A 20491-nucleotide genomic window follows, 5' to 3' on the forward strand; every position below is an offset into this window, starting at 1 on the left:
GCTTTATTCTTTCTTCATCTCTCTTTTTCCCATTTTAATGGGATTGCATTTTGTAAAACAAGGAGATCAATACATAGTGGTTGAGTTGTAAACTTCCACTTATGTGTTATGTTATAAACTTTGCCTAGCCGTGGGGAGGCTTTAAAACCCTTAAGTCTTTTAAAGACTTATAAAATTTGAAAGATGTATATTTAATTTCATATTTATTAATTATATCAATGTTGTAAAAAATTGCTATTTTCTAACAACATTTATATAATTGATAAATATTTAATTAATTATTTTTGCACATGTTAAATTTCCTAGCAATATTCTTAAAAGGAAATTGAAATTTTTTGCATCTTTTAACTTTAAGATTCAATACCTTTCTTCCATATACACATGATAATGTAAAATGGATATTTAATTGGATGGGTTATAAATCCAATTAATATTTATTAAAATTGTGTCTTTAAAATCATTCCCAATATGCACATGGAAGGAAAATATTGAATCTTAGATAGGTAAAGTTATCTCAAGAATTTGGGGTCGAATTTGGGCTTGGGATGCAGTTATTCATGAGTTTGGGCTAGTTCTCCAGCAGTTAGAGCCTGATTTTGAGTATTTCATGGGTCAACTGAAGTGTTTACACCTGATTTCACATAATTATGCAGAGTTTGAAGCCTTTTTGTGGGGGTTTCTTTCCCTACTTGGATTTGAAGATATTTTTGACTTGGAGATCATTCAAGGAGACTTTCAGCTGATCACTAGTCATCTTATCCTTGCCTTTGGAAGGCTTTTTGCATAAAGGAAAGAAAGATTTCAGTTTCAAGGGTTTTGGATTTTTTCTCAAGCCTAGCTGAGTTTTGTATCTTGTAACCCATTTTGCAGTTCTGATAGAAAATTTCAATACAGATACTAGTTTATGCCTTTCTCATTTTTGAGTTATTTTTTCATTGTGTGATTGAGAGCAATTTTCATTTTTGTGTTATTTGTGAAATAACTTTTCTTGAATTTTCTGTCTCATGCATGAATCACAGGTCATGCATTGTGGTTTATCAAAATAATTGTTTGTGAAAGTCATTTCCTTTCAATTTTTTGAGCAATGTTCCTTTGCATGAAACACTTTTGTGATATGAATTCAGAGATGTCATATGTGTAGAATGGGTGCATTTAAAGGAGTTTTCCTGTCATTTTTCAGATCATATGGTGCATCACCTTTTTTAAGTTCTTAGTTTTCCTTATTTATTCCCTCTCCCTTTTCCTCAAAAGTTTTTCTTTAGGTCTTGTTAGAGTAATTGATCCATCAGTATCAGGAACCAGCCTATCCGGAGGTCCAATCATAATAACAGTTTACCCACAGATTCATGATTGTTCCCATGTTATCCCAAAGTGCTAGGTTTTAATAGCTTAGTTATCGGGTGCACTTTTGGGCCTTAACAATACCATAGATTAGATTCCTTGAGAAAGGATATGAAACTAGCATTATCATTTAGGATTCAGGAGCTTCCCTGCTTTTCACATGGATCAATTCTAACGGGGAAACCCTAGACCACGATCCACTTTGTGTACTCCCCTAGCTTTGTGAAATGCTTGAATGGTTCCAACAATGATCTTTCTATTGGTTGGCTTATGGACTATAAACATTGATGATGGGAAAACCAAGGTCAAAAGTAAACCTTGAATCTGACCAACTGTCTAGAAATCTGAGGTAAGAGTCTCCTACAAAATGACCTCTTGGGGATTCCATATATTAGCTAGACCACTTGAAGAGTCTCTGGCAGATTTGCCAACTATCCTCAATTTCCCATGAAAGAGAGATAGATTTTAGGTCTCTTGCTCAAAGTCAATCTTAGTTTATTGGATCAACAGAATATCTGGTTTAAATTTCTCTAAGAGTCCCTAGAGAAATCTTTTCTTGGAAAGGGAATTCAATCCCATAATATTCCAAGATAGGATCATCACTAGGTAACCTTTGACCTCTTGGTACCCACCATGATATCCCCCAATTGCGATTTGTTTTCAGCAATCACATTTGCCAGGGCTGCCAATTGTAAAGTTACTTACCTGTTAGGCTTGCCAGCCTTAGAGCATCCAAAATCTCCTTCCTTTTTCTTTGATTGTCTATGGAGAGTGGATTTGTCATATATTTTTCTTTCTTAGAGCTATATCCTTCTTGGATTTCTTGATTGCTTCTATTGTTTCCCTTATCAACACCCTTAAGGGGGGGGGCAGAATTGATAAGGGCTAAGCATATTAATTTCCTTATTAGAAACCATGATAGTTTTATCTCTTCAGGTTCCTCCAATAACTTCTTCTAGATCTCTTCTAAAATTAAAAATTGTAATCATCCGTCATACCTTCATTTTTGTTTGTATCTATATTCTCATTTTGGAATTGAGTTTTCTTGAATTTTTAACTCCTTCCTGAGATGTGACCACTTGTTTTGTCCATTTTCCCTTATTTTTTGAATATTTGTCCTAGGCAGTATGCTTTTTCTTGAGTTTGATAAAATCTTCAGTATCTCTAACAAGGTCCTTATCAAAAGTATCTCTAACAACATCTAAAAGGCAAACTTTCACAATCCAGAGTTTGCATCCATTACATTTCTCCCGCTTTCTCTTGGGAAGGGGGGCTGTGAGATCATGTTCTACACATATTGGCATAAGCAAATAGAACCTTACTTTGAAATGTCCTAGAGATGCCGATTTCCAGCCCCAAAGAGCTGACAATCATCTCAAAAGCATAAGGGGACCAAAACTCGAGGAACGGCATACATGCATATCCAGACTAGTGTTGTAGTGGGCATTTCCTTTGAGGCTTTGAAACCCATATGCCAATGTTTCACAATCAAACTAACATTCTGATAAAAATAAGCCCCTTCACCGAAGACACCATTTGCTAATAGATTCATTAACAAAAGTTGGTCTTAAATATCCCTTACATAGGATTGTAGTTTGTAGTCTCCTTTAGTTTTTCAATTCTTTTGAGCCTAAAAGCACAAATCTGTCAAGGATTGCCAAGTAACAAGGAATCTGTGGAGCAGACTCCTACCTTACAAGGTGGAAACATTCTTACAAAATTTCAAAACATCAATATTGGTGATATGAGATTCTTCAAGGGCTTGCATACATTGATTCAAACCTCTCTTGGGTTGATTGATCTTCCACTTGCCACTAGCTGCTAGAACATTATCAATTTTTTTTGCCAAGATTGAGGAGCCAGATCCTATGTTCATATTTCTGAATGAGTGAACAGGGTAAGATCCCCTAATACTTGGAATCATTGAGAGAGAACCAAAGGGAAAAGAATCGTAGAGACCAGAGAGCCAAAGTAGACAACAACTGAATCATGGAAATCTACAAAGCCTGACAAAGTTCATTCTCAATACAATTTTAGATATTCCTTCTTGAAAATTAGAAATTGTCTAGTTTTGTGGCAATTCTCATGTTTTTAGCTAAATTTGATACATTTTTCAGAAAGGGATTTTTGATTCAAATCTTTTGTGTTCACACCAATTCTTGTCTATTTCAGTTTTAAGTTATCTGTGGGTGTTAATGTAATTTATTTTATTTTTTTATCTCTAAGCTAGAAACTTTAAATATCCCTTTTAGGATGTTTCAATTGATATTGAAAACTGACAACTTTTTGAAATTGGTTTGAGAATTTACAGCCATGATTCTTGAATTATGTGACAGGAGATATGGAATGGCCCATATTCAAATGCGAGTTTCCCGGTATATGCAGAAGATATAGATGCTGGTGGAAGTGCATCTCCTTCAACAACAATGCTTTCTGAAGTTGCCCGCAGCAAAGGGATCACAATAGTTGGTGGATCGATTTCTGAGCGAAATGGTGATCATCTGTACAACACATGTTGTATATTTGGAAAAGATGGAGAATTGAAGGGTAAACATAGAAAGGCATGTATTGAGCATCAACCTCTTTTCAACAGAGGGTTTAGATGCTTTATTTCTCTTTCTCTCATGAGTGTCTAAGACCAGAACTTAGAGGTCAAAAAAAAAGAGGGTTTAGATGCTTTATTTCTCTTTCTCTCATGAGTGTCTAAGACCAGAACTTAGAGGTCAAAAAAATGTTCATTACTATGAAGGTCAAGCAAAATAATTTCTGGTTGTTTCATTTTCAACATGTGATATATAGCAATGGATGTTGCGGTTTCGCAGATACATCTTTTTGACATTGACATTCCTGGAAAAATTTCCTTCAAGGAATCCAAAACGCTTACACCTGGGAATACCCCAACAGTTGTGGAAACAGGTAACCTATATCATAAAGCTGAACGTAAGCTAATCATAATTTATAATGCAAGCTAAGCGTTTATGTTTGCTTGTTTCAACTATGCCTAGTAACTGCTGTGCTGCTTCTTAGATGTTCGCCTGTTGGTTTAATATCTTGTTGTTCTGAAATGCTGTTTACTGAATTTATTTGTTCATTTAACACTAGTTGTCTGAAGTGAGAAGAGTAAATTTTAGTCTAAATATTTAGTTCCCAAGTGTAAAATCTTGGAGAAGTTTGTGCTATTCACTCCTATATCTGTTAAAATTACTTTTTCGATAATGAACATAAATAATAATGCATACCAGATAGAGTAAAACAAGTGTATCTCTATTCATATGAAGTTCTTACATAGAAGTAGACCAGGGATGATCAGCCAAGGATCGGACTACATTCCTTGACTATGGAAAACCTATTTAAAGGACCTCACGGTTGCTAAGCAGAATACAACTGTCAACAACTACTAATAACTGCGTCCTTAAAACTACCCTCAAACTGACAAGTAAATAATACGTATTGGATACACCCAAATTAACAAAACATTAAAAGAGTCATTCTATTCTAACTACATGCACTCTATTCTAACAACACGCTCTATCTTATTGAAATCTATAAATTGGTCCAAAGTAATGGATATTCAACGTAATTATGTTAATCTAGAACACTTAGCCTGGGCATACCCCAGCAGTTGTGGAAACGAGTAGTTGTATATCATTAAGTTGAAAAGAAGTTGAGCAGAATTTGTAGTGCAAGCTAAACATCTACTATGCCTACTGACTTCTGTGTGACTTCTGTGCTGTCTCTCAGATGCTAGGGGGTTGGTTTTATATTATATTATTTTGAAGTGCTGTGCACTGAATTAATTCAGTCATTTAACACAAGTTATCTAAAGTGGTAACAGTAAATTTCGGTCTATAATTGTGTTCTAACAACTACCCACAAGCTGACAAGTAAATAATATATAGTTGGATAGAACCAAATTAACAAAACATTAAAGAGTCATTTTATACTAACTACAGGCACTATCTTATTGAAATGTATAAATTGGTCCAAAGTAATGGATATTCAGCATAAATATGTTAATCCAGAATACGCAGACCTGGTAATAGCGAAGCAGTTGTGGAAACATCAAACAAGTAATTGTATATTATTAAATTGAAAAAAAGTTAATCAGAATATGTAATGCAAGCTAGACATGTACGTTCATTTCTTGCTACTATGCCTAGTGACTGTTGTGCTGTCTCTCAGATGCTAGGGGTTGGTTTTAAATTTTATTATTAGTTCCTGCCACAGGCAGGAATACTAATGCATTCACCCAAATCTATTAAATGTCAGAGCATCAACCAATTAGAATCAAGAATTAAAATAGGCTGGCCAAATTTCCTAATGTTTATATTTTTTTCAAATTTATTTCAAAATATGCAAATTGATTTATGTATTATTCTACTAGATAATAGTACTCTACAGTCTTATTAGGATGATGTCAGCATTTTAAATGTCAAAGCATCAACCAATGAGAAGCAAGAATTAAAATAGGTTGACCAAACTTCCTAATGTTTGTACTTTTGTTTGCATTTTCATCAATAGTATTCTATAGTCATTTCACTATCATATAATAGTAACTAGTTATGTCCTTCTTTTGACAATGTAATGGGTGATAAAGCCACTTGACTTTTTATACTAATAATTTAAAAAATACATAAATTATAAATATCAAACATATAAAAAGGTTAAATGTATAGCTTTAATTGACTCATTTATATAATAATAATATAATAATTTTTTATATAATATTATATATTAAATGTAATTATTAGATAATAATCTAATAACTAATAAATAATAATGTAATATAATATATATTTTTTAATGAAATAATTATAATACTTTAATTATATATAAATTAAATATAATCGAATATTTAAACTTATTATAGTCATTAATGATAAATAACAGAATAATTACTATGAATTATATTAGATGTTATTAATAATTAATATTATAATAAGTCATTATTATATGTCTACTATTATTATAATAATATAAATCAATTATTACAAGTATAGTTATACATGATAGTAGCTATCATAATTTCTTTTTACAGGCAAAGTTTAGGTAATTTTATTAATATTATCAAAAATTACAATAAGATTTGTCACAATTTTAACTCCTGCTTCGAACCCACACAAATTCACAGTCTACATCTATCCTATCCACCATAGCTTTTACATACAAAATTTGTCACAGTTTTCACTACCCCTGCTTAAATCCATACAAATTTAGTCCATATCTATCTTATTCACCATAGTTTCTACAAAAATTGTGTTTCCCATCCTACTACTTACATATATATTTCTAAACTTTAATAGAAAACAAAAAGAAATTTGAAAACCCTAAGCATCCTTCCTTCTTCGCATTCTGCAGCACACGGGCATTATGGCAACAAACTTCTCTCTCACCATTCTACCTTGCCCTGCCTGGTAGCCTTAGAGCTCACAGAGGTGACTCCATTCGTTCTTTTTGTCTGCTTTTAATATTAATATAGCAATTCACAAGTTCCAACTTTAATACAAAAGCATTAGGGCAGGAACCTAACGCAAATGCACCTCTTGTTTTGAAATGTTGTGCACTGAATTAATTCAGTCATTTTACACAAGCTATCTAAAGTAGGAACAATACATTTTGGTCTAAATATCTAGTACTTGAGTTTAATGTCTTGGAGAAGTTTGCATTATTAAACTGAGACCTGTAAGTTAGTGCAATGTAATGGATATTCAACATAGATATTGATATTCAACATAGTCATGAATACTATGGTTTTTTTGGAAGTTTAAGTTGGAAAGCTAGAATCTAAGGAAAAAGTTATTCATTGTCATGTCCCCTCTTTAGCTTTGTCTAGCAGAGACATGTGAGTTAGCCTATTATGGAGTCTTGTAGGTTGGCAATGGTGGGTAGAGACTCAGTCAGGATATTCAGTGTTTGGATTTGGTGTTTTTGGCGGTAGTAGACCAGTTTGGAGCAGTTCCTTGATTTTAGGAGGCAATTCCTACATTTTAGGAGGCAGTTCCTACTTTTTAGGAGGTTGTGACAACGTCCAGGGTTGGGGTTCCATGAGACCATTCCTTGGTTTCAGTTTTAGGAGATTTGGGTGTGTTTCCTAGTTTCTAGGAGCATCCCTAGATTTTAGGGATGAGACTACCAGTTGATCCATGATTTCCGACATCAGTCACAGACAGGTGATAGGTTCCGTTTCAGACTTTTGGAGTCATTTGAGCCTTCTGTAGCTATTTGGGTTATATTTTTAATATATTTAAATATTTCCTAACTTAGCGTTTAATTAATTAAATAAGGCTATGTTTATAGCCATTTTGGAGTAATAAGGGGTTTTTGGCTTCATCTGGATGCATATGCCCATGTGTTATAGTTCGTTGGAAAGGTCTTGAACTTTTCTAAATGTTTCCCATTTGTCAGGGACCCTTTTGATGAACGAAATTCTTTTATATTAAAAAAGTGGCGTTTTCTCTATACTTGGCGACTAAAAATGAGAAATAAGACTTTATAAGCCTAAGCACACTTTTCATACACTTTTAGGGTTCGAGCTAGAGGGAAGGAGTTATAAGGAGATGGTAACCTAATTATCAATTATCTTTGACACATTTCATCTTTGATTTGGAGAATATGCTCTAGAGAGCGATTCAGCATCTGGGACGAAAACCCCAGGGTCTTGCCTGTCTAGGACGTAGCCCCCAGCACAGTGGTTATTTGGTTCTTGCATTCAGTTTTTAGTGCCTTAGAGTTGGTATGACATCTTTTTTGGAGGATTCAGTGAACAGAGTTAGGGTTCAGCGTGGAGATTGGGGTTTTTAGCTTGGCATCACCTAACAGCCGTACGGCTGTACTTTGCAGCCATTTCTCTTCCCACGTGGAGCTATGTAAGAGCTTTGGATGTTTGCCGCAGCTTCCTTCTTGATTTCAGTATTCACTCTTCATTCAGGTTGGACTCATTGCTTATTGTAATCGTCCTGGAATTGTTTGGAATCACTATCTCGACAATTATTTGATTTAAATAAATCAGAAATCTGCTTGGTACGATTCTGATTTGGTTGTGTATGAACATTTATTTCCAGTAGTCTTTTCATGTACTTGTTCTTCAATTATTACTTGCTTAAAAACTATCAAGAACACAAAAATAAACAAACCTTTTGCAACTTTTGTCTATTCTCTAAAACCATCAAAGGAAACACAGGAAAATATAGTTTATTAATTTAAAAACTATAGCAGATCAGCAAGGGGATCCATCAGGGATCTTTCATTCATTTAGAAGGGGTTAAAAATGAAGAAAATTAAAGAAGAAAGCTATAAATATGTAAAAAAAAATCAAAATCACATCAATGCAAATAATAGTGACTGGTTTCAAACTCTATTCAGTTTCAGCAGACTGCTTGAGGACTTAGGCTCAAGGAAGGATCTTGGAAAATTGTTAAAAACAAACAATCATAGCAAAAATTTTGTTGGGAATCAGTGTTCACATTAGATTAGATATAAAGTTGTGCCATCAAACTTTGGTGCTTTGTAGATGGGTTCTTGCACCATTCTAGATCTACCTCAAGCAGATAAGCTTCTCTCAGTCCGGATTAATTCCTTTCAGATCTATATATCTATTAATCTTCTACTTGCAAAGCATGGAAGCACAAAACACATTCAACACATGAACACGAGATTTACGTGGAAAACCCGTTGTCCCTAATTTTGTATTCATAAAATTGGACAACCCCTTTGAAATTTTTATTCAAAATGAAGATTTTACTCTAAGGCACACTTTTCGAGGCAAAATTCTTGCTCCTTTCTGAACTGGACTAATCTTGGGTTCATCCTTGATCCATGTTTCAAATTTCATCGCGTTCTGAATTCGTTTGCTTGGTTTGTTGTCCAAAATCGGGTTTTGTTTTCTGGACTGCGAGTGAGAAATTTTGCTTCTTTTGCAAATATATGAGACTTTTAGTTTTTAAGTTATAGGAACTTTTTCAAACAATTACAAGTGAAAGTTTATAAAAGATGTGTAACTTGTAACTTTTTATTTCTTTTCCATTTCCCCTTTTTTGTCTTTTAAGTTGTTTTGTAGGAACCTTTTGGTCATATTGTAAGTGAATTTTAAAATTCAAGTTTATGAGAACTTGTAATTTTTCTTTTAAGTTCTTACTTTCCTTTTATTTTTCTTTATTTTAAGACTTGTAATCAGAAATTTGAAATCCGATTTCAAGTTTTTAGTGCTTTTTATGTTTTGTATGTTTTTGCTTCACAAAAACCCGATTTTAGAGGTTAAGTTAGGAAAGTATGTTTTTATTAAAACATGTGGTCAGGTTTTTTTAAGCCGACTACATCTTCTTTTGTATGAGTTTTTTTTTTATCCCTTACTCTTGCTTGAAATCGGATTCTTAAAACCCGACTATATGTTTCTTCTTCAAAGGCATCAAACTTGTTGTGTTGGACTTAAAATCCGACTCAAGCAAGAGTGCGTGTTTTTCTTGGACAACGATTTGAAGTTGCTAAGTCCATTTTGCATCTTGGAGATTCGTTGATCGTTGTGTGTGCGCTTCGCGTTTTTGGCGTCCATACCCATGATTTCTGTCATGTTTGGCATTCGTGGCATTTGGCATTTAACACTTAGTCTTTGACGCCAAGTAGGGAACGTTTTCCTTAAATGTTTTCTCTGCTTTTTGCCCATTGTATATGCCATTTTTCATGCCGTAGTGCTCAAATGTGGAGGCTCCATTGTCTTCTTATAAATCTTTTTCGGCATATCTCTTCTTCTTTCATTTTCACCTAGGGCATTCATCAAGCAAGGTATGTTTTTTCAGTTTTGCTTCGCTTTCTTTTTGTTATTTTTAGTTTCTTTGTGTTCTTGTTTGATCAAGCTTGTAAATAATCTTGCTCTTGCTTTGATTTTGGGTTTCTAGAAGATCTTCCCAAGTTGTTTGGTTCTTTGAATACAACTTGTGAATTTGCATGATTTCCCCTGTTACAAATTTTTCATATTTACTTGTATTCGGGATTTTGAAACCCAATTACAAGTAACAGTGATAACATTGACATTCTCTTTTGGTAAAAAGAGTCAACATTCTTTTTACAAAGTAACAAATGTTGAGTGTTCAACTCATTCACTTGATTTCGGGTTTTATAAATCTTATTGCAAGTAAGATTTTTTTTCTCATTTTCCAAGTTGCCAAGCTGAAAATGTCCCTTTCCATACGTGTACATGGTCATCCAAGTTTGCCATCATTGGTCAAAATCATTCTTTCCATCATTTTCCTCATGTCAAAATTCCTATTCACACTATTGCATTCGTTCGTCACACCTTCATTCATTTTTCCCATTATGAGTCTACTTGTAATCAGAATTTTAAAACCTGGTTTCAGTTATGTTTTCACAAGAGTTTTTCCCATTTTCATACTTGCAGTATTGTTGTGCATTGCACACGCTCCCTGTCGCCGACAGGGTCCCCTTTCCCTTTTTTGAGCCTTTTGTCTTTCGCCCTGTTAGGTTTCACGCAGAGCGCCTCACGTCCTTTCGAGCGAGTTCGCGACCAGTCCTTGAAGTGATGATGTTGAAAGAAAAGAGCCGATGATTCCATTAGGCTAGTCTAGCCCTTGGGCACGAATACCAAGAGTTTGTTCAAAATTGTGAAATCGCCTTCGATAGGCGTAAGGTGATAGAAGTTGGTGAAGCCGACCAAGCAAAGAGTAGCGCGTCTGAAGGTCGCACGAGGACCCAAAGTTGCCGTTTTTCGCATAAGAGCGATGAGATAGATTGCATGAGGTTTGTCTTTACGAGGTTTACGGGATTTGAATGAAGGACGATTTTCGCCTGCTGGTGGAGAAGGAGGAGCGAATTTCCTGGCAAAATGCCAAGGGTGACAAAACTTGCCCAAGTGCCCAAGCTCGCGCTTCTCGAGGAGAAAGTTAAAATCGCCAAAATCGCTCTAAGTTGTCGAATTTCGGACTTTCAGGCCAAATTGAGAGAAATTTGTAAAATTCGCAAAAGGGGCCTAAGGTTCGAAATTTCACTTAAGTTTGCAAAAATCGCCCAGGGGGCCGAATTTCGGACCCTGGGGACAAGATGAACACTCCGAAATTTGCGAACCCCCCCCCCCCAAGGTCCGAATTCACTTAAGTTGTCGAATTTCGGACCCTGGGGCCGAAATTTGAAAGTTCTTTATTTTTGCGAAACCCCCCCCCAAGGTCCGAATTCACTTAAGTTGTTGAATTTTGGACCTTGGGGCCGAAATTTGAAAATTTGTTGAATTGCAAAAGGTGTCCAAAGGTCCGAATTACTTTAAGCTGTCGAAAGGCGTGAAAACTCCGAAAGTTCTTTAAAAGTTGCAAAAATGTGCCAAGCATCCGAATTTGTTTCAAAGTTGCCAAAATCGCCTTATGGGCCGAATTTCGGACCCTAAGGGCAAAATGGGAAAATTCGTATAACTCGCAAAAAAATGGGAAAGCCTCGAAAATTGCCAAGGTCCGAAGTTTGTGTGAAAGCGCCTAAGTATTGTTGTCCTCATTTTTGTTTCCAAAAATGAAGGACCACTACGATGGAATTTTTATGAAAAATGAAAATTATTACTCTATGGCACGCTTCTCGAGGCGAAATTTTGACTAATCCTTGGACTAGCTTAATCCTCAGTCCATTCTCGAACTACGTTTCAAATTTCGTCCAATTCTGGGTTCGTTTGCCATGCCTTTCCTTCAATTTCGGGTTTTAAAACCCAGACTGTAGGTGGAGAATTTTCTTCAAAATGCAAGTTTTAATGATATTCATTGTTGTGGTCTTTGTAGGGGAATTTTTGATCACTTACATGTGCATTTTTTATTTCAAATATGTCACTTGTAATTTATTTTAAGTTTCCCATTTAATGTTTTTATCTTTTTATTGTTTTTTGGTCATTTTTAGTTAAAATAGGGGTTTTTTAGCTCAACTACAAGTAAACTTGCAGTTTGTCCAAAAAACCCCTACTTTAATGGGTTTTACATGTAATAGGGATTTTAAATCCCCATTACATGTGTGCAAGTGTTTAATATTTGTTGGAGGGATTTTATTTCCCCCTTACAAGTATTTTTAAACTTGCAGTTTGTCTTTTAAAACCCGATTTTAACATAAAGTTCATTTTTGACAAGTATTTTTAAACTTGTCATTTGTCCAAAAAAACCCGATTTTGGCTTAATGAGTGAAAAGGTGAAATTTTAAACTTGTTGTTTTATATCCAAAACCCGATTTTAAGCATGAAAGAGGAAAAAGTGCAAATCGAACTTGTCATTTTATATCTAAAACCCGATTTGCTTCCTTGTGAAGAAATCGAACTTGTCATTTGTTTTTCAAAACCCGAAATGCAAGAGGGAAGCGATTTTGGACTTTTTCAAAGCGAAATTCATGGATGAATCGTTGGATGAATGAGGCGTTTTGGGTTTGTATCCTATCTTCTTGCATTTTTGGAAATCTATCATGCCATTCCAAGGACAAATTCGCTGGTTTTTACCCTAAAAACAGCAACCACGTTTTTTCCTAACGTGAATCATTAATGCCACGTTTTGAGGGGTTGAATCTTTAAAATTTCGCACACTCCTAGATCGTTTTGATCTTTCTTCCTAAGGCGTGGAGGGTAAGAGAAGGTTCGCACCATTTAATGGTGCATTGAATGTGTAATGTGTAATGAATGCCACGTTTTTCACAAAAACGTGACTCTCTTGGCTGCGTTTTAAATCCTTTGGCATTGATACCTCTTCAAACACCTTTGGTATTATTGCTTTAGCAAATACCTTGATCGTTTTGCTGCAACAAACTTGAAATGAACACTTTCATTGGCATTTTACTCTTGCAAGTTTAAGATTGCTACCATTTTTGGGGGCATTTTCACAAAAACGTGATAAGGGTTTAAAAGTTCAGTTTTGCTTCTTCATCTCAAGAAGTATTGCATTGTTGGAGAAGCATTTTGATTTTCCAATCAAGGTATGTTCTTCCTTTCTTCTCTTCTTTTTATTTTCATGTTTTCTTCATTTTTTGTTATTAATTGCATTCTTCACATGTGTTGTTCTTCCCTTAAAATTGGTTTTCATAAAACAAATCTTCCCTTTGAAATGCAATTGTTAAATTGCATTATTCTTCTCAAAATTCCATCTTAGCTAGTATTCGGGATTTTTAATCTCGATTACAAGTTCGCTGGAAATTGTTGTTCTTCCCTTACGGTTGAGAAATTTAATCATTTTTGGTTAAATTTCCAAGCTTGAAAAATGTGAAATACCTCTCTCTTGCAAATTCGTGTTTTGAAAACCGGATTACATGTTGAAAAGATCTTCCCATTTTCATGAAAATGACTATCCCGGATATTCCCATTTCTATCCATTCACGTTCCCCATATCCGCACTTTCCATTTCCATCATTTCCCGCAAGTCAAAATCCCATTTTTCATCCGTTTCTCCATTTTCGAATTTACAAGTATACTTGTATTCGGGTTTTAAAATCCCGATTGCATGTATGTACTTTCCAACTTGTATACTTGCGAAAATTCCCCCAAGATCCGAAATTGGTCAAAGTCAAGATTTTCCCATTTCTACATGTCTTCTCTCTTCTTCTCACAAAACCGTGAAATTCAGAGATCGAAGTTTTACCCATTTGAAAAAAGAAAGAATGATATTTGCAGCTGATTATGATGTGGCCTTAACCCTTTTAAGTCTTCATCACAGCATTCCAGGTTCGCAATCAATGTCAGATTTGCCGGCATCGCCAACTCCAAAGAAAATGAAATACAAATATGATAAATACCAGAATGAGGTTACACCTTCCCAGGTCTCCTCGCCATTGGATCGCATCAGGGACACAGAAATAGGGCATGTTGATATGGCAGAATTCATTCACAGGGTAGAAGATCCACAGGATAACAACTTGCAGCGGCTGTTGGACAGCCATATCCATCATGCGTCTTCTTTCCCAGTGGCTGCCCTAGAACCTGAATTTGTTCTTGCATGCGCCCATCATTTTGACAAAGAGTCAAGAGTCATAAAAAATGATGATGGTGAAGCCATAATTCGTCTTGATGCGGATACAATCGAGAAGGTCTTCAAAATACCTCCTGCACCTGTTTACATGGAAATCACCAAAGAAAGTGCAGCAGAGTATTATGTGAAAAGAGAAAAAGATTGCAAGCGCCACATCAATAGGTGGATTCATGAGCCACGTCCTTCCTTCTCAAGATGGGCAAAGTTGTACCGTTGTGATTTCAAGTGGGAGATAGGAGACACCATCACTCTTCTCAGCAGAATGTTAGGCCTTGAGCACTCTAATGTCTTTGAGCCATGGATGTATCAATTCATCATGTTCATACGGCAGTCGCATCACATTTCATGGGGTGAAATCATCAGCGATGCTTTGTGCGAACAACTTGCAGCGGTTCCTACCACTATGACCTTCTTTATGAATTCTTATTTGGTATATTTAGCAGCATCACTTAGACACTTTCCAGGTCTTTCTACCAAGGGTGATCGCTCTCTCATACCAGTTTGGGAATATTATGACCAGCTGCCTTTGAAACCTAGCAGACTACATTTTAGAAGAGTCCAAGACGCATTCTTTGGATATTTTATGTGTCAGTTTGACATGGATCTCAGAAATAAGCGAGTATCAGATGAGGCATGGGTCAAGGTATCTGAGTATGGGTGCTTATTCCTGCAATTTCCCACCTTCACCTACATGAGGATTGGGTGCTATGATGGACAACCATACATGCTACCAAGATACCCGACCGATAGGATAATTCTTATGGAGTTGGGTAGACAGATTATGGCTGTTCATACTCTTCAGTCTGCTAGACACAAGGTTGGAATGGGGATCTCCAGCACAAATCCGTTGAAAATTGGTCGATACTCCCTTGTCACATCTGTGAAGGCTAAGGCCATGGAGGTTGAATTGCAGGAAATCAAGCTTAAGAGGTTCAAACCTAGAGCTGATTTTGATTATAGAGGTATGAAGGAAAAGATCAAAAAATCCTTTGTACATGTTCATCGCATTGAAGACATCTGGGCAGATCTCCGCAAAGAAGCTGAAGTCCTGAAGATGGATTACTGCAGGCTCACTGTTGAGCAAATTGTTGACTTGAACTTGGCAGATATCCCACAAGGGATGATTGATGATGGGCGTATACTTGATCCTGAATACACTTCACGGAGGGTTGAGGAAGCTCCACTTCCTTTGATCCAATGGTCACATAAAGAGTGCGTCTCCATTCTTGACAGATTTCAGCCTATCTTGGCCAACACTAACGCATGGTTGAAAAGCAATGCTGTTAGACTTATCAAAATCAAGGTTGGTAAAGAAGATGATTCTACAAGGCCTCTTGGACGAAAGTCTGAGATTCAGATTGATAATAAGGAGGGTGCTTCATCTTCAAGCACAAGGATCAAGTTACGAGTTAGTCGTGCAGTAGTGCTTCCTCCTGAGGAGACAACTACTCGTGGGAAGGAGAAATCACGGTTCCATGTTCGGGTGATCGATCTGGATAATCCAGAAGAGGGGCAGCAATCTGATGATGCGCCTAAGTCTCCAGTTTCAGACACGCCTCATGAGGTCATTCCTCCAGTTTCTATTGAGACGCCTCTTTCTCCTCCTGATTTGCTCATTGATGAGTCTCCTCAGAACGCAGTTCCCATTTCAGCATACGGGCCTTCTCCTGAGCAACAACGAGAAAGTGTGTTGGAAGTTCCTGAAGATAATCCCACTTGCATTCAGTTATCAGAAATTGATACTTCCACTTCTGGTTTTGAAGAATTCATGAGGCAATCTTCATGTCCGTTGGTAACTGAGCAAAACATAGTCGCTATTCAAACAGATATTCCTCCCAGGGTGACCACAGTGATTCAAACAGAAACTGCTTCTCCTTTGCCTACAGCTGTTACAGGAAGTGAGTTGATGACTTTGCCTCCATGGCTTAGTTCTTTCACCCCGAAAAGAAAGAAGCAAGAGATCTCACCTGATGCCTTCGACTACCAGCAACTCAAACAGTCCAGATCCAAAGTTGCTAAGGCGGCGAAGACTATTTCCAGGGTAACTGTTGATAGCAACAAGATGAAAGTAGCTGAAATTGTGGAACCTATTGCAGATAAACCACTTGATGAAATGTCAGCTGCTGATTATAAGGTTACAAGGGTAGAATTGGGCAAGCAAACACATGAAGTCATTAAACATGATGCTCAGTTTTCTGTTGCTTCACTAGTGCAAAGGTGTGACGATCTTCTTGCAAAGAAAGACAAGCTAGAAGAAGAAAACCGACAGCTCATGGCAGCCATCAATAAAATCACAAAACCTGCTGCTGAAGGGAGTAACTCCATAGGTTCTTCCGGTTCCCAAGAATCGATTCGTGGAGTAGAAAGGGCTGCTCAAAAAGTACAAGCACTGGATTCCTGGATTGATCACCTTCATGATCAATGCGTGCAAGTGATAAAAGACAGTTTTCAAATAATGTCTAAGCTGGAAACCATTGAGGAGAAATTGGATCAGACTTCTAACACTTTCAAAAAGAATCTGGAAAGTGTTGAGAAAAGTCTGGCAATCTGGCGTACCATGCCCCAACAACAGCTGAGTATTTTGCAGGAGCACACCATCATCTCTTCCAGGGTCATGTACTTGGAATTTGAGGAACTCATGGAAAACAAAACCCTTGTTCTTAAGTCCCTCATCGAAGAGATCAGTGATGCAAGGAGATTCCGGAATGAAGTTTATCAAGGTATTGTCTCACATTGTGAAAGGGCCTCTTGCAATATAGTAAGTCAGGATGGAGAGCTAATTCCAGAAGAAGAAGTTCTTGCGGACTTACAGATGAGGATTCATGGTGAATGGAGGAGTGAACAATTCTCGGCAGTTTCAATTCAAGCATTGATGAAACATCAAGCCTTTTTGCATGAGATCCAGTCCATCCTGGATAGAGACAATTCCGCGCTCCTCCGCTGTCACGACACTATTGTGAAGACTATGGTAGTTGCTAAGAACACTCATGAACCGAATCCCGAGGAACTACAAGCGAGCATCCGGAAATTTCAAGGATTCATGTCTTCACAAAAGGCAACCTAAGTGTTTTTCAACACTTAGTTGAATTTTCTCTCTTTCGTAATCTTTAGTTGTAATTTCGTTTTGACAAATTACATGTAAAAGTAATTTTTGTAAAATACAAGTTACACATTACTTGTACTTTTGTAATTACATGTAAGGCAACTACAAGTTATGTCCGATTAGGACTGTAGTTGGAATAAGTCTTAGTTAAGTTAGAGTGACTCTTAGTTAATTAATGAAGTCTCAGTTATTTATTGAAGGAGTCTTGGTGGTTGAGAGAATCTCTCAAGTTAGTTAGGATCCTCCCACCTTTTTCTCAAGGCTCCTCTTCTATAAATACTTGAGAGGTCCATTGTAAATATATCTTTTGGGAAAGCAAGCAAAAACTCTGCCAAATTTACAGCAAGAAGTCTTTGAGCTTATGTATGTGGATTGAAAGTTTTTTGAAGAAATAATAAAGAAGGACTACTCAAGTTTTGAGTCTTTGAGCTACATGTTTGAGTTTGAATCTTTTATTTCTTCTATGCCAAGTGTTTCTAAAGGAGCTTAGTCCAATCTGATTTGAAGTCTTTGAGCTGCAAGTAGAGAAGATTAATTAAAATAGGAAAATCTCTAGAAGGAGCAGCAAGTCTTTGAGCTTGCGTCTATTCTTGAGGAAAATTACCGTTTGATAAGAAATAGCAGCAAGTCTTTGAGCTTGCATTAGTTCTTGTCTTTGTGTTAAAAGAATAGATTATTTCAGTCTTTGAGCTGTTATCTTTTATTCGTTGTAAAATTTAGTATAGCAAAGGGTAGATAGGACTTCCAATAGTCAAGTCTTTGAGCTTGATATTGCTGTCCCGTCCCGAAGGAAGTGACGGGAGTCTTTGAGCTTTCAGGAAACTTCACTTCCTTTCTCTCATTTTACTTGAAAGTGGTTACTGCTGTTATTCAATCGCTATCCTTTTCTGTGAAGAGAAAAAGGATATTGTCTTTCTTGAAAAAAAGAAGAAAGATTGCTGTCCCATCCAATTTTATTTTCCAAGTTGTAGTTAGATAGGGGGAGCCTTCCCTTAATTAGGAGAGTTTTTACTCGTGTGCTGTAGTTGAAACCACAATTTTGTATATTTCCCCAAGTGTACAAAATTTTCAACCAACAAGTATTTCAAGGAAAACGCAGTTTAAGTTTCAAAACCTCCATTCCACCAAAATCGCGAGCTAGAGGATAGCCGCGAAGAAGCAAGGGCAGTTCTAGCAAAAACCCCGAATGCTTCGAAGTCTCCCATTTCTCCGAGGTTTGCCGCGCAGATAGTAAAGTAGGCAATATGCGTGGAGGCACTCGAGGATCGCGTAGGGTTTTAAAAGGTAGAGCCAATTTCGCGCGATTTACATCCAAGGTAAACGCTGACATAAACCCTTCCAAGCATCCAAGTTCAAATTACCAATTGCCCAAGGTAAAATCGCTTAGTCTAAAAATGACAAATTCTTTTCAAACAACAACCGCGAAAATTTGAATTGAAGGATAACCGTTGAAATTCCAAAATTTGCAGAACTATCCATTCGTTTTTGCGTAGCAAGTCGGGCAATTTCTCGCCATCCATTTTCATCAGGTAAGTACACTTTGTCTCTTTTGATCATCTGAAATATTTATAAATTGGATGCATTAGAGTGCTTAAGTCTTCAAAATTCGCATCTTTTTTCCGATTATTAAAGTGTCATTCAAAGCAGTCGAAAATTAGAATTTGCTCCCAAGATTTTACCATAAATTGCATTTTTTAAACTTAGGAGAATTTTTCGAGCTTTGTCCCTTTTGAACATTAATCCAGAAAGTGCTTAAACATAAATTCGCGATCAAAAGCTTCATGAATAAATGTTTTGCTCAATCAAGCTCTCAGCTAGCAGTGTCACTCTGTTTCCAATCTAAATTTTGAATTAATCCTTGAATGCTGGAGTCTTCTCTATCTAACCCGCCTTACTTCTTTTGTATCGCCTCGTAATCCATGTCCGGCTATGCAAGATAAATGCCTAAATCGGTGGTAGAATCATCAAAGATGCCCGCTACAGTCGAGACATCGCGAGCATCCAAATCAGATATCCCACGCAAAGTTGAAAGGATGAAGTACCAGTATCAAAGAGGGGGATTGAGGGTGTCAAAAGTTCAGAGCGTCTGGGACAATGTCGGTGATACCGACCTAGGCCATATTGACATCCAAGACTTCAGGAATCGGGTCTTCTCCCCTAACGCATATGGCAAACCTAGACAGATGGTAGAAAGTGGCATCACCCAAGCGGCGGGATTTCCTCCAGCAGTACAAAACTATGAGTTAGTGGTAGAGGCTGCCCGACATTATCAGCCAGGTTCCAGATTGGTGCTCCTCGAGAATATGACTCTCGCCAACTTCACTCCTAAGGCCATTGGCGATGCATTTGACATTCCCTTCCCCAACAATCCCACGACCACGACTATAGATGAAGCACAGGGGGCATATGATATGAATTCGGCCAGATGCATAACATTGATCAATGAAGAGTGGTATAAGGAGAGAAGGCTTCCAAGTGCCAGAATTGGGAAAAAGACCCCAAGAAGTGACTTTCATAATGAGCATGGGGATATGGTCACATTACTCAGCCGAGTTATGGGACTTTCTAAATCCAACTACTTTGAAGAGTGGATGTTTTATTTCATAGAGCAAGTCTTCGTTGGGAAGTCTAAGTTTGACTGGGCCTAGATTATAAGTGACAACATCCACGCTCAGCTAATTGAACTCGAGAGCAAAAAGTACTTCACTATGACCTCTTACTTGGTCTACATGTTCGCCAAGAACCACCCGCTTCCAAGTTTGATAATGAAAGGTGAAATCGGGAATGGGCCTCGTCAGGTAAAGGTCTATGATTGTTACCCGCAGCTGCACTACCAAGATATAGCTCAGAGGGAAAAGAGCAGCCCAACTTATGCAGTTGGCCAATATGAGCGCGTCAATGACGCCTTCAGAATGCGCCTGGTCAGGCTAATGCAGGGAGGGTTGCACATAAGGCTCTCAGAGCAAGCTACTATTCTAGTACAGAGATACGGAGCTTGGTTCATTCAGTTCCCAAGGTTCTCCTATATCCGAATAGCGGGCTTTGATGGTGCCCCTCTCCGACTTCC

General features: G+C 37.0%; 1 protein-coding gene across 1 annotated transcript in view; it reads left to right on the forward strand.

Moving 5' to 3' along the window:
• The window catches only part of LOC131078931 (omega-amidase, chloroplastic), a 138861-nt gene that overhangs the window by 15662 nt on the left and 102708 nt on the right, over positions 1-20491 (forward strand). Inside the window, exons 3-4 of the mRNA XM_058016780.2 lie at positions 3678-3902; positions 4164-4257. Of these exons, the coding sequence (XP_057872763.2) occupies positions 3678-3902; positions 4164-4257 (319 nt within the window). The remainder of the gene's footprint in view (positions 1-3677; positions 3903-4163; positions 4258-20491) is intronic.

Source organism: Cryptomeria japonica, chromosome 2, assembly GCF_030272615.1.
Source record: "Cryptomeria japonica chromosome 2, Sugi_1.0, whole genome shotgun sequence".
NCBI lineage: Eukaryota > Viridiplantae > Streptophyta > Pinopsida > Cupressales > Cupressaceae > Cryptomeria > Cryptomeria japonica.